This window comes from Anolis carolinensis, chromosome 5 (genome assembly GCF_035594765.1).
Source record: "Anolis carolinensis isolate JA03-04 chromosome 5, rAnoCar3.1.pri, whole genome shotgun sequence".
Lineage (NCBI taxonomy): Eukaryota > Metazoa > Chordata > Lepidosauria > Squamata > Dactyloidae > Anolis > Anolis carolinensis.
In genome coordinates this window covers 80,851,294-80,863,502 of record NC_085845.1, presented here as the reverse complement: position 1 = coordinate 80,863,502, position 12,209 = coordinate 80,851,294, and the positions used below count along the sequence as shown (strand labels likewise).

General features: G+C 39.7%; 1 protein-coding gene across 1 annotated transcript in view; it reads left to right on the top strand.

The window, feature by feature from the left end:
• Positions 1-11,737, top strand: part of rhoh (ras homolog family member H) — a 31,666-nt gene extending 19,929 nt beyond the window's left edge. Inside the window, exons 3-4 of the mRNA XM_008111621.3 lie at positions 6,774-6,829; positions 8,545-11,737. Coding sequence (XP_008109828.1) covers positions 8,653-9,294 — 642 coding nt within the window. The 5' untranslated portion in view covers positions 6,774-6,829; positions 8,545-8,652 and the 3' untranslated portion in view covers positions 9,295-11,737. The remainder of the gene's footprint in view (positions 1-6,773; positions 6,830-8,544) is intronic.
• The last annotated feature ends 472 nt before the right edge of the window (positions 11,738-12,209 follow it).

Genomic DNA, 12,209 nt, shown 5'->3' with positions numbered 1-12,209 from the left:
TTAAATCCCATGAAAATCCATTGGGTGACCTTGGGCAAGTATCTGGGCTATGAGAAAGGCAATGGCAAATCTCCTCTAAAACACTCTGGCCAATAAAATCCAACAATAGCATCTCCAAAAGTCAGAATCAGCTTGAAGGCACATAAAAATAGCTATAAAATCTGTATTTAATTGTATTGTAAAAAGTGACCAGAATGTTGTTTTTTGCCCCCACTTTCCAAGGATGGGAGAACTTTGACCCTCCAGGTATTTTTGATTCCAATTCCAGAATTCCCAGTCAGCAGGATATTGTTAGTGATGTAGTCCAAGCATCTGGAGGACAAAAGATTCCCCTGTCTTGCTTTCATTCCTGCCCGGAGTAACTCTGCAGTGAAGAAAGCTCTGTATTATGACTTCTGGAAGACAAGAGGCTTAAGTGTCTCCCAACCAAGAGGTTGCTCTAAAAGTGTGGACACACAGTAGCCCTGTATTCTGAAATTTAAGCATCTTGGCATTACAGTAGAGTCTCACTTATCCAACATTCACTTATCCAACGTTCTGGATTATCCAACGCAGTTTGCCTCCCACCCCGATCCACAGCTGTTTCTCTAGGCAGCAAGGATTGAACTTTTTATGGATTTAATTTCTGACAATGTTGTTACTGTAAGTTCATTTTATACAATTTTATCTTTATTTGTAGTCAATTTGTTAGAAGCCAATTTGTTTTAGTCAATGTTTTCAATATATTGTGGTGTTTTGGTGCTAAATTCATAAACACAGTAATTACTACATAACATTACCTTGTATTGAACTGCTTTTTCTGTCTATTTGTTATAAAACATGATGTTTTTGGTGCTTAATTTGTAAAATCATAACGTAATTTGACGTTTAATAGGCTTTTCCTTAATCCCTCCTTATAATAATAATAATAATAATAATAATAATAATAATAATAATAATAATAATAATAATTTATTTATACCCCGCCACCATCTCCCCGTGGGGACTCGGGGCGGCTTACATGGGGTAGAGGCCCAAACAACATAGAACAAAACATAGGCAACATAATACAAATCACACTATAAAAAGATAAAACAGTAATAAAATATATCAATAAAAACAAAAATACAGGATAAAAAATTGCATTTAAAACACATAAATGGTAAAATCGTCCAACATTTTCGCTTATCCAATGTTCTGCCGGCCCGTTTATGTTGGATAAGTGAGACTCCACAGTACTTAAATTGTCTCTATTGTTGGGGATGGTATAAAAATAAAGATAAAAATAATAAAATCGTGGAGTTGGAAGAGACCACAGGGACCATCCAGTGCAACCCTCAGTCATGCAGGAAGACACAAAGCACTCCCAATGGATGGCTATCCAGCCATTAATGCTAATCAAGGTGATTAATTATAACATTCACACTGGCCTCCAACAGACAAGAGTTCTTTCTCCCACCCTGGACCTTCCACAGATATATAAACCTTTCTTGCTTAGTTTTTCCAATATATCTCACAACCTCTGAGAATGCCTGCCATAGATGTGGGCCAAATGTCAGGAGAGAATGCTTCTGGAACATGGCCATACAGCCCAAAAAACTCACAACAACCCTATCCAGCCTTGGTTTAAAAACCTCCAGAGAAAGAGAATCCACCACACTTGGAGGCAGCGCAGCTCACTCTCAAACAGGTCTCAGAATCTGGAAGTTTTTAAAAGAGCATGGAGGAAAACAAATTTTACAGGTTGAGATGGTGAAATTCACCCCTTACCGCACAGCTACCCTTATCTTGGAAAATATGACTCACTTTTTAATCTTCAGGAAAGTCCTCTGATCAGTCTGAAGTAGAATTAGAACAAATTGTTAAAATATGACATGGAGGAAGTATACGTGAAAGATTGCATGGCTAAATGGGCACAAAATATAGGTATACAGATTCAATTGGAATAATGGGAAAAGGTTTGGACAAAGAGTTTGAAATGATTTGAAAGGAAATGTTTACAAAATGATGTATAGATGGTATCTGACGCCAGAGGGGCTTTCTGACACATGTAAAGGCAGTCTTAGCAAATGTGAAAGTATGAGAAAAATATTGGGATATTTTACCATATGTGGTGGTCTTGGAAAACGGCCCAGAAATACTGTACTCAAAGACACATGATGTTAGAAGAAATCGTTACAACTAAAATCATGACGAAACTGGAGCTTTACTTGTTGGGAATGCTGGATAATCAAGTCGTGTGAAAACATGGAACAGTATTACAGTAGAGTCTCACTTATCCAAGCTTCACTTATCCAAGGTTCTGTATTATCCAAGGCAGTCTGCCTTTTAGTAGTCATTGTTTTTGTAGTAAATGTTGCAATGTTTTGATGCTCAATTCTTAAATACAGTAATTACGACATAAAATTACTGTGTATTGAACTGCTTTTTTGTCAATTTGTTGTAAAACATGATGTTTTGCTGCTAAGTTTGTAAAATCATAATGTAATTTTATGTTTAGTAGGCTTTTTTCTTAATCCCGCGTTTTTGCTTATCCAAGGTTCTGCCGGCCCGTTTATGTTGGATAAGTGAGACTCTACTGTACTATATATGATTATGGCAGCTAGAATTATCTATGCCCAAAAATGGAAAGAGCCAGCTATCCCGATGTAAGAAGAATGGCTGATGAAGATGTGTGAATTAGCTGAGATGGACAAATGGATTACATTCATCAAGGAGAAATCCTTAACTAATTTTAAGAAAGACTATGATTCATTTATTATTTTCCTACAATGGAGATGAGAACAAACTTTCACTATTAGATTTCTGATTTAGAAAAGTGTTATTAAAAGTAAAATAGTGGATATATAATGATATTTTAAGGGAGCAGAAAGTAAGAAGTAGAAATCAATAGGGAATGGATGTGAGCCATGTAGAATAGTTCTTGTTGTTATATGTTTGATATGTGTTTAGTAGTGTGGGTTGTATAGGTTTCAGATTGAGTTATTAGTTGTTGTATTCTAGTTTTATATATGATGAAGTAGACTTAGATCTGGAGCCCCGGTGGCGAAGTGGGTTAAAGCACTGAGCTGCTGAACTTGCAGACCGAAAGGTCCCAGATTCAAACCCCGGGAGCGGTGTGAGCAGCCGCTGTTAGCTCCAGCTTCTGCCAACCTAGCAGTTCGAAAACATGCAAATGTGAGTAGATCAATAGGTACCGCTCTGGCGGGAAGGTAACGGCGCTCCATGCAGTCATGCTAGCCACATGACCTTGGAGGTGTCTACGGACAACGGCGGCTCTTCGGCTTAGAAATGGAGATGAGCACCAACCCCCAGAGTCAGACATGACTGGACTTAACGTCAGGGGAAACCTTTACCTTTTAGACTTAGATCTACATTTTGGACCTCATCACATTGAGGTCACTGATCCAGGCAATAGTGGAGGGATTCAAAAAAAGATCGTTGCACATCTGGTGGAGAATGTGGGGAATCTGTGCCCTGTATCACCGCATTGCTCCTTACTTCATCCATGGGGGAAGCATTACCACCGGCTTCTCCCCATTGTTCTCTATGCAACGCAGGAAGCCTCCCGGGTTGTCGGAGCTGCCTCTTACGATAGTTTGACCTCACTTCAGGAACGGAGCCCTACCAGAAGTAGATCTACGTCGTATGATGGGATTTGGTGGGCTTTGTTCCTGAAGTGAAGTCGAACTGTCATAGGATGAGCAATTTTGCCTGTCTGACGAGGTCGTCAAACACAACTCAACATTCAGGGTTCAATTCCTCCAGCTGCATCATTACTTTAAAACAGCAGTTGCCTTTTACTTTCCTTGGCTGCATAATGCCATGGTGTCAAATCAGTTTCCACAGGGACTTTGCAATTGCTGCTACCTCTGTAATTTGAGACTTTGATAGTTTGTTAGAAGTTAAAATCATTGTGATCTTTGGGATCATTGTACACAGGATCATGTTGGAAAAGTCAGCCAGGCACAATGAATGGTTGCAAACATTTAGTACCTTTGTGAGTTTAGTAGCTGTGGGCGGGAGCGTGCATATTTACAGCTTGGTGCACCCTTGCAAGGAATAGGAGGGGATGTCAGAGTGTGCCCCATTCCTGAATAGTTTGTGCAAGGTTGAAGCTTGTCATTTTAAGGTCAAGCTGTTGTTGCTGTGGACATGGAGAGCAGCAAAAGTGGATGAAAAAAGAAGCTAGGCTTCAATAAATGCTTAAATAGTGGGAAAGAGGTCAAACTCCATGATGGGCACAGTCGAAGGACTGTTTGTTCACATACAAATGTCCTTATAACTTAAAGCACTTTTTCTCAACTTGCTGCCCTTTGTTGTGGATTATTAGAATTGTCCCTGGGAATTATAGGGGTTATAGTACAGTTGATCTAGCAAGTACTGCATGGCTATTTTATTTATTGTGTCAGAAGTGAACCGAGGACACAAGTTGCAATATATTAGCAAACACAAACAAAGTTAAAAAAAACTTGGCATTATACTAAATGTCCTTTGACCAGTAGCTGGCCACTTGGAGTGCCTCTGGAGTTGCTGTAAGAAGGTCCTCCATAGTACACGTGGTAGGGTTCAGACTGCATAGTAATAGGTGGTCTGTGGTTTGCTCTTCTCCACACTCGCATGCTGTCGACTCCACTTTGTAGCCCCATTTCTTAAGGTTGGCTCTGCATCTCGTGGTCCCAGAGCGCAGTCTGTTCAGCACCTTCCAAGTCGCCCAGGAAGGAGTCTCTCATCTGGCATCATGGCTAGTTAAACACTTTCCTTAGAAGCATTATTTGGTCAGCCTTACTCTGGCTAGTATACTCTACACTGGTTCCACACTGATCATATACTACAGTATGAACTGCACTGAACAGCATTATATGGTCAAAAGCAATGCGTATTTGTATGGGAAGGGAGCAATCTTAGTACTGTGTGAAGTCTGCCCTGGAATTTAGATGGATTTTGCCATTTATTAAAGACAGTTTATTTTAGAAGACAGCTTTGAAAGTGTTTCTTTCTGGTTAAGATGTTCAGCTGGCAAGTTTACTTTTTGCTGAAGAATTCTACTGGTCAGTTGTTTAATGAAAATATCTTAATAGTTTATTTTAGGTATATTGATTTTGATGTCATTGTTGTTATTTGTCATCAAATTGATGTCACTTTATGGCCACCCTATGAACGAGTGACCGCCCAACATCTCCAAGTCTTAACACAACACTCTTACCAAGAACTCTCATAGTGCCATATTAGTCTGTTGAAACAAAGTAACCAAGGTTCGTAAAAGCAATCCCATTTATTAGTCCATAAGCAAAGATTTGGGAGGGCAAAACTGCAATTTAACTCAGTTTATTAGGTTCATACTTATTCTGTCTCTTAACAGATTATCAGAAATCTCCTAAGTATTATTTATTTATTTACAGTATTTATATTCTGCCCTTTTCAACCCGAAGGGGACCCAGGGCGGATTACAATAAACATATATATGGCAAACATTCAATGCCATCAGACAAACAACATATAGTATAGACACACACAGAGGCAGTTTTAACATTTCCAGCTTTCATGAGGGTATGCTCGATTCCGGCCACAGGGGGAGCTGTTGCTTCACCATCCACAAGTGACACCGAGTGCTGTACTTCCTCATTCCTTTCCACTTGTTGCTGGCAGTTTTATGTTGTTGTAAATTAGTTAAATTAGCCTCCCGTATAAAGTGTACCTAAATTTCCTAACTGACAGATGTAACTGTCTTTCAGGCTGCTTAGGTAAACAGCAAGCCGGGCTATTTAATGGTCGGGGGCTTAATCCGACCAGGGCTTCAAACTCATGACCTCATGGTCAGTAGTGATTTATTGCAGCTGGTTACTAGCCAGCTGCACCACAGCTTATATGTGGGTGGGTGAGGTGCAGTTGTCTTCAGTATCTATTTCTGTGTTTGGAAATGCAGGTCTTCCTCTGTCAATGACCCATATATTTGACATACATTTTAAATACTGCCATAGCTATTTTTTAACAGACAGATTCTAGACTACAAAAATTAAGAAACTCTCATGTATCAAAGTGAACTTCAATTGAGATTCTAATCTTTCAAATCAAATGCTGCTCTTCCTCGACAGTCACTCTCAAAATGTTATGTATATTTTGTTTGCAGGGCAAACAAATACGAAAGTCACTTCTGCCTCATACCCGGTATTCTCCTTGCTGGCTTTTTAAAAGTAGAAGGAACTAAAGACATCCAATAAACCTCTTGCAAAAAAACTAAGGACCTCATGAAGTATCATTATTTTGAACATACGCAAGATTTCTTTACAAATTATTTTGTAAGTGTATAAAACAGAGGTTCCCAAACTAAGGCCTCCAAGATCATTTACTTGCTCCCCACCCTAAATTTTAGACTTAGGGTTGTCCTAAGTCCAAAACAACTTGAAGGCACACAACAACAATCCTAATTAACTTGACTTTACAGAAATATCACTTGGATATACTCTTCTGGAGCATTTGAAAGTCAGGATGGGTCATTTTTTTCTACAGGGTATAATGAACCATTTGTGATGTAAGTATTGTCTTCCAGGAAATGCTTTCTTACGCCATGCCTGCCTTATAAGTACTGCTGAGCAGAAGTCGGAACAAAAGCCACCAGAGTGGATTGGATGGAAGCTCTTTATGAGATTTTAAAATCCGTTGCTCAGGAGCTGTTGGATTAATTTATGGCAAGAACATATGGATAGGAGCTCTTTTGTCAATAGCTTGCTTCATCAGACATATGGAGAAAACAAAATGAATTTGGAATAAGGTGTTTTGCTTCTTCTTTCCAGCTTGATCTCATCAGAAGAAGAAGACGGAATCTATGTTGGAGGCAAATACTCACGAGGTAAGATTCACCTTCCTTACTGAACATGAAAGATCCAGTACGTCTCCTGTGGCAGACAAAGGGAAAATGCAGATGTTGAGAAAGTCATTTCTTATAAAACAGCACTAATAGTCTGGGAGTCTATGAAAGTAATTTTTTCATTACCGTATCTAGAAAAATGTCAAATTCCATTATTATATGCTTTGCAAGTACATTTGTTTTCCAGTTGTGTAGGCATATGCACCAAGCAATGAAATAAATTTCTATGGTTTCAGATTTATGGCGTGCAATAGGATAGAGCTGATGGAGCTACACTGCCATATAATGCAGTTTTAGAATACAGATTGACTGCATTGAACTGGTTTATATGAGTATACACTGCCATATAACCCAGGTCAATGCAGTAATCTGTATTCTGAAATTGCATTATATGGCAGTGTAGATACAGTTTCAGTGAGACCAAGCAAAGGACTTTTGAGAGACTGAGGTGGGTGGGATGATGATAACACAGGGAGCTGTATACAATGTCCTCAGGCCGCTTGAGCCTAGAGAACGTGGGATGGCAGTCAAGATTTTATGTTTATGTTTTACATGTATATATGTGGTTGTATTTTATTGTGTATCATTGGGCTTGGTCACCGTGTGAGCTACCCTGAGTCCCTTTGGGGAGATGGGATGGGATATAAGAATAAAGATATTATTATTATATAAGACAACTAGCTGTGCCCGGCCACGCGTTGCTGTGGCGAAGTATGGTGGTATGGAATATAAAGTATTGAGGAATTGTATATTGTATATTGATAATCTTATATTATCTGCTTAGAACTGGATTATATGAGGCCCCTTCTTCACAGCTGTATAAAATGCACACTGAAGTGGATTATAGGGCAGTTTGGAGTCAAGATAATCCAGTGCAAAGCAGATAATATAAGATTATAAATGGGTTATATAGCTGTGTGGAAGGGCCTTGAGTCTACACTGCCATATAATCCAGTGCAAATTAGAGAATCTGTGGAAGAAGCCTAAGTGAGGCCTAAATCTGCCTATCCCTTAACTGAACCCTGGCTGTCCCTTGGCTGAGTTGGTTGCTAGGAGACCAAGTGGGCAGAGATTAGCCCTCTAAACTGGCAGCAATGGGATAAAAACAATTATTGCTCTCCCTCTAATTAGGACTTTATTTTTTTATCTTTTTGTTGTATCAATCTAGAAGCGTGGATGATGGGTTGTGTTGTCAAATTTCGAGGTTGGGGGGCCTGTAGTTTTGTTGTTTTGTGGGTCGCCATGATGCCATCACTCATTTATATATATAGATTGCAGCCAGCTGTGGTTGACTTCCCCGAAATTGAGCTAGAACCCAAATTCTAGACGAGGATTCTGCCTTTCTCCCAACTTACATTAAGTTAACCCATATCAGCCCTGTGCAGCATTTAATTGCCACTTTTAGTTAATCCATTCTCACACTGATTTAAGTGGTCAGTGTAGAAATACTCCCTATTTTATCTTGAAAGTTAAGCAAGTACAAATCTGGTCAATGCTTTGATAGGAGACCACCATTGAATACGAAGGTATATTTCAGAGGAAGGATTTGGCAAACTACTTCTGAATATTCCTTATCTAAGAAAACTCTGTGAAATTCATGTAGGCAACTTGAAGGCACATATCACATGCACAAACACACAATGACCTTTACTTGTGACTTGCAAATAAAATGCTGATGTATTGTCTTACTGTTGTAGGAAACTAACTGGACTTATTGAAGCACTGAATAGTGTGGGACAGCAAGAGATTTGGAGTCCTTGAGTTCTCCGAGAACTGCCACGGAGGCCATGATGGATTCCAACTGAATGGTGTTAAACAGTAGCAGCCTTCCTGGGATTGTGCTTTCAAACACTATTCTAGACTCTGAGGAAATGTTGGACTCAGTCAAATGCGTTTTGGTAGGAGATTCTGCCGTTGGGAAAACAGCCCTGCTGCTGCGATTTACATCAGAGACGTTTCCAGATATGTATCGGCCAACAGTTTATGAAAACACAGGTGTTGATGTTTTCCTAGATGGTGTCCAGATCAGTTTAGGCCTTTGGGACACTGCTGGTGGTGATTCCTTCAAAGGCATACGTCCGCTTTCCTACCAACAAGCAGATGTCGTCTTAATGTGCTTCTCGGTGGCCAATCGCAACTCTTTCCTCAACTTGAGAAACAAATGGGTCACGGAAATCCGAACGCACTTGCCCCGGATCCCAATTTTAGTGGTGGCGACCCAAACTGACCAGAGGGAAACGGGACCTCATAGTGCAGCCTGTATCAGCCCAGTGCATGGCAAGCGACTAGCCAAAGACATTCGGGCCAAAGGCTATGTGGAGTGCTCCTCTCTCACTAACAGGGGAGTGCAGCAGGTTTTTGAGTGTGCCGTCCGGACAGCAGTGAACCAAGCAAAAAAGCGAGCCAGGAGGAATCTTTTCTCTGTCAACGAGTGCAAGGTGTTTTAAGCTCCATGCAGTCTCCTTGGCCATCATCACAAAACTGAGTTAATTCCTGCCACAGAGTGTTTTCATTTCAGCAGATGAAAAACAGGGCCACCTTCATGGTTGATGCAGGCTTCTCCTGGTTGGCGTCAGGACCTCTCCCCATGAGAATCTGAGTGGAATTCTGGACCGACCCAATTCCAATATGGCACTGGTGCCATTTCCCCCTCCCCAGCATGTAAACTGATGGGAAGCCAGACTTGAAGATTTAAGAATGGCAGCACAACCACCATTATTATGATGTGGGATTTCAGAGCCTATTTATTTAACAACGGAAGCTGAGTTGCTGTTGGAGAAATACTTTCTCCTTTTATGTTGTGGAATTAATGAAATATATCTCAGAGACTTATGCAGGTATTTCCCATATTAACATTGGGATTTTTGTTGTTGTTGAAACTGCTGAGTATCATGTTACTGACAAAAACCTTGAAAGGTCATAGGATTCCCTGGTGACAGGAAATGACATGTTTCTGTTAGAAAAATACTGTGTTCAAAGCCAGGGTCAAAAGAAAACTGAATATGTGCATAAGACCTGGATGTGGAATTTTAAACTAAGTATATTATTTATATTTTAAAAAGTTGTTTAGGCTTCCTTGGTGAAGTTTGTCTCCTCTCAATGGACACTCTTGATTTAAGAATAAATGAGAAGATTAGCTTCCTTGTAACCCAGTCATATAAATCTATCCATGAAATTTACAAGTTGGAATTGTTAATATCTTTACGAGTTCTTATGGTCCCATCTAATTTACTAGGCAGATACTCGGGTAATTCACATACAACAGCTATTTGTTATCTTCTCAAATCTCAAAATCCATATATTAGCCATCACATTCCTAATTAGACATCTAGTTGAACATCCTGTTTTCAGAAATGGTCGCCTCTCAAAGCTCACAACTGTGAGGATGGAAGCAAAATTATCTTCTGCTGCTTGTCTTTATACTTTTAATTTCTATACATGTAATTTCAAGCTTTGGAGAAAGTTAATTTTAGATTTCAACTCCATGGCTCGCTAATATAACATCACCAATGATTCAACCTTTGAGACTTCAGCTTTCCCTAATCTCTAATCATTGGTGATTAGTGCTAGGGATTCCCAAAGACAAGCTCTGCTGAGGCAAGACTGATTACAATTTACAGTTACTGTAAATAATATAAGGTAAAGGTAAAGATTTTCCCTGACATTAAGTCTAGTCCGACTCTGGGGGTTGGTGCTAATTTCCATTTCTAAGCCAAAGAGCCGGTGTTATCCATAGACACCTCAAGGTCATGTGGGCATCATCATGGAGCACTATTACCTTCCCGCCAGAGCAGTACCTATTGATCTACTCAAATGTGCATGTTTTAGAAGTGCTAGGTTGGCAGAAGATGGGGCTAAAAGCGGGAGCTGCCCACTCCCCGGATTTGAACTGCCAGCCTTTCGGTCAGCAAGTTCAGCAGCACAGAGGTTTAATCCGCTGCACCAATTAATATATCTGAGTACTTTTTTAAAAGCCCTTTAAGTTAATGGCCATCTCTACATATTGTGGTGGTTACACACTGTGCAAAGACTTGCTTCCCGTTAATATCCTGGAATTATTGCCAAAACTAATCCAGATATCATTCTCCACAATTTCCTCGCTAGTATTCACATGGGCAGATCCCCCATACATGGACATTTTAGAAGTCAGTGCTCCTGTATTTTTCAATATCAGCTTGATCTGCAGCCATTGCCAGCTGGTTCTGCTTATCTTTATGCCATGAAAGTCTTTACTGCTTGATTTTTGAAGACCAAGCTGTTGTTCAAGGCATAGAAGCTGGTCTTCATGTGTTTTTAGTTCAGTTCAAAACTATCTGTAACAGGCATTATACCGAGAATGCAAAACGTGTTCTCTGATCTGTGCTGGCTTTCTTTGTATCTGGATTAGTCGCACAAGTGAAAGAACAGCAGGCAGGAAACTGCTATCTCAACATGTGCCCAGAAGATCCTGAGAACCCTTCCGTTGTGTTACCATAAATTATGCTTTTTTTCTTTTTCTTTTGTTGCTGCTGCTGCTGGTGGTTGTACTACCGGTGATTACACTGTCACGATTAACTATCTTTCATTTTCAAGATAAAGGTTGTCACACCAAAGGGGCAGAATTCTGAAGGGGCAGAATGGAAACTGTGTTTCATTTTGAGGCTTAAATTTAGGTGAAAAAAGACATACATAAATGTCATTTCCTATACAACTGGAAGCTTGAAAAAGCCACATAAAATAGCTGACGATTTCAGTGGGACTTCTTCCGAAGTGGAGGCTTATGAATTACAGTTGTGTTTTTGATGTTACTGATTTCAAATTAGCACTAAAACTGTATGTACACAATTTTTATGTTTTTGAAACCTAGTTACATCAGAATCTTTTTTATATAATAAAGCTATTTGTAGTAAACAGCATCCTTTAGTTTCTTAAGGAATTGTCAATGACCACTATGACCACTATATCACAAGGGAAAAAATGATGTGGTCTATATTTGGTTCTTTTCAAAATATTTTCTTGGTGACACAGGACACTTTCAGAAGTTCATGACTGCTGTTCAAGTCAGTAAAGGTACAGCAGCTGGGTCAAGTTAAAAAAATAAACTAAGAAAATTCTACTAAATTCATGGGGCCACTATAAGATGACAGGTGACTTACAGGCACATATCAAGAGGATAAACTGAAAGTTTATGTCTTGGATTCAGAGTTAGTATTAACTGGGTCAAGGGTGACTTGGATGAAGGTACAGAAGGCCTGCTTATCACATTTGCAGATGAAACCAGATTGGGAGGGATAGCTAATACTCCAGAAGAAAGGCTCACAATTCAAAATCACCTAAGAGATTAAAGGCCTAAAAATGAAGACACCAAGGTGCCCCTGCTTCC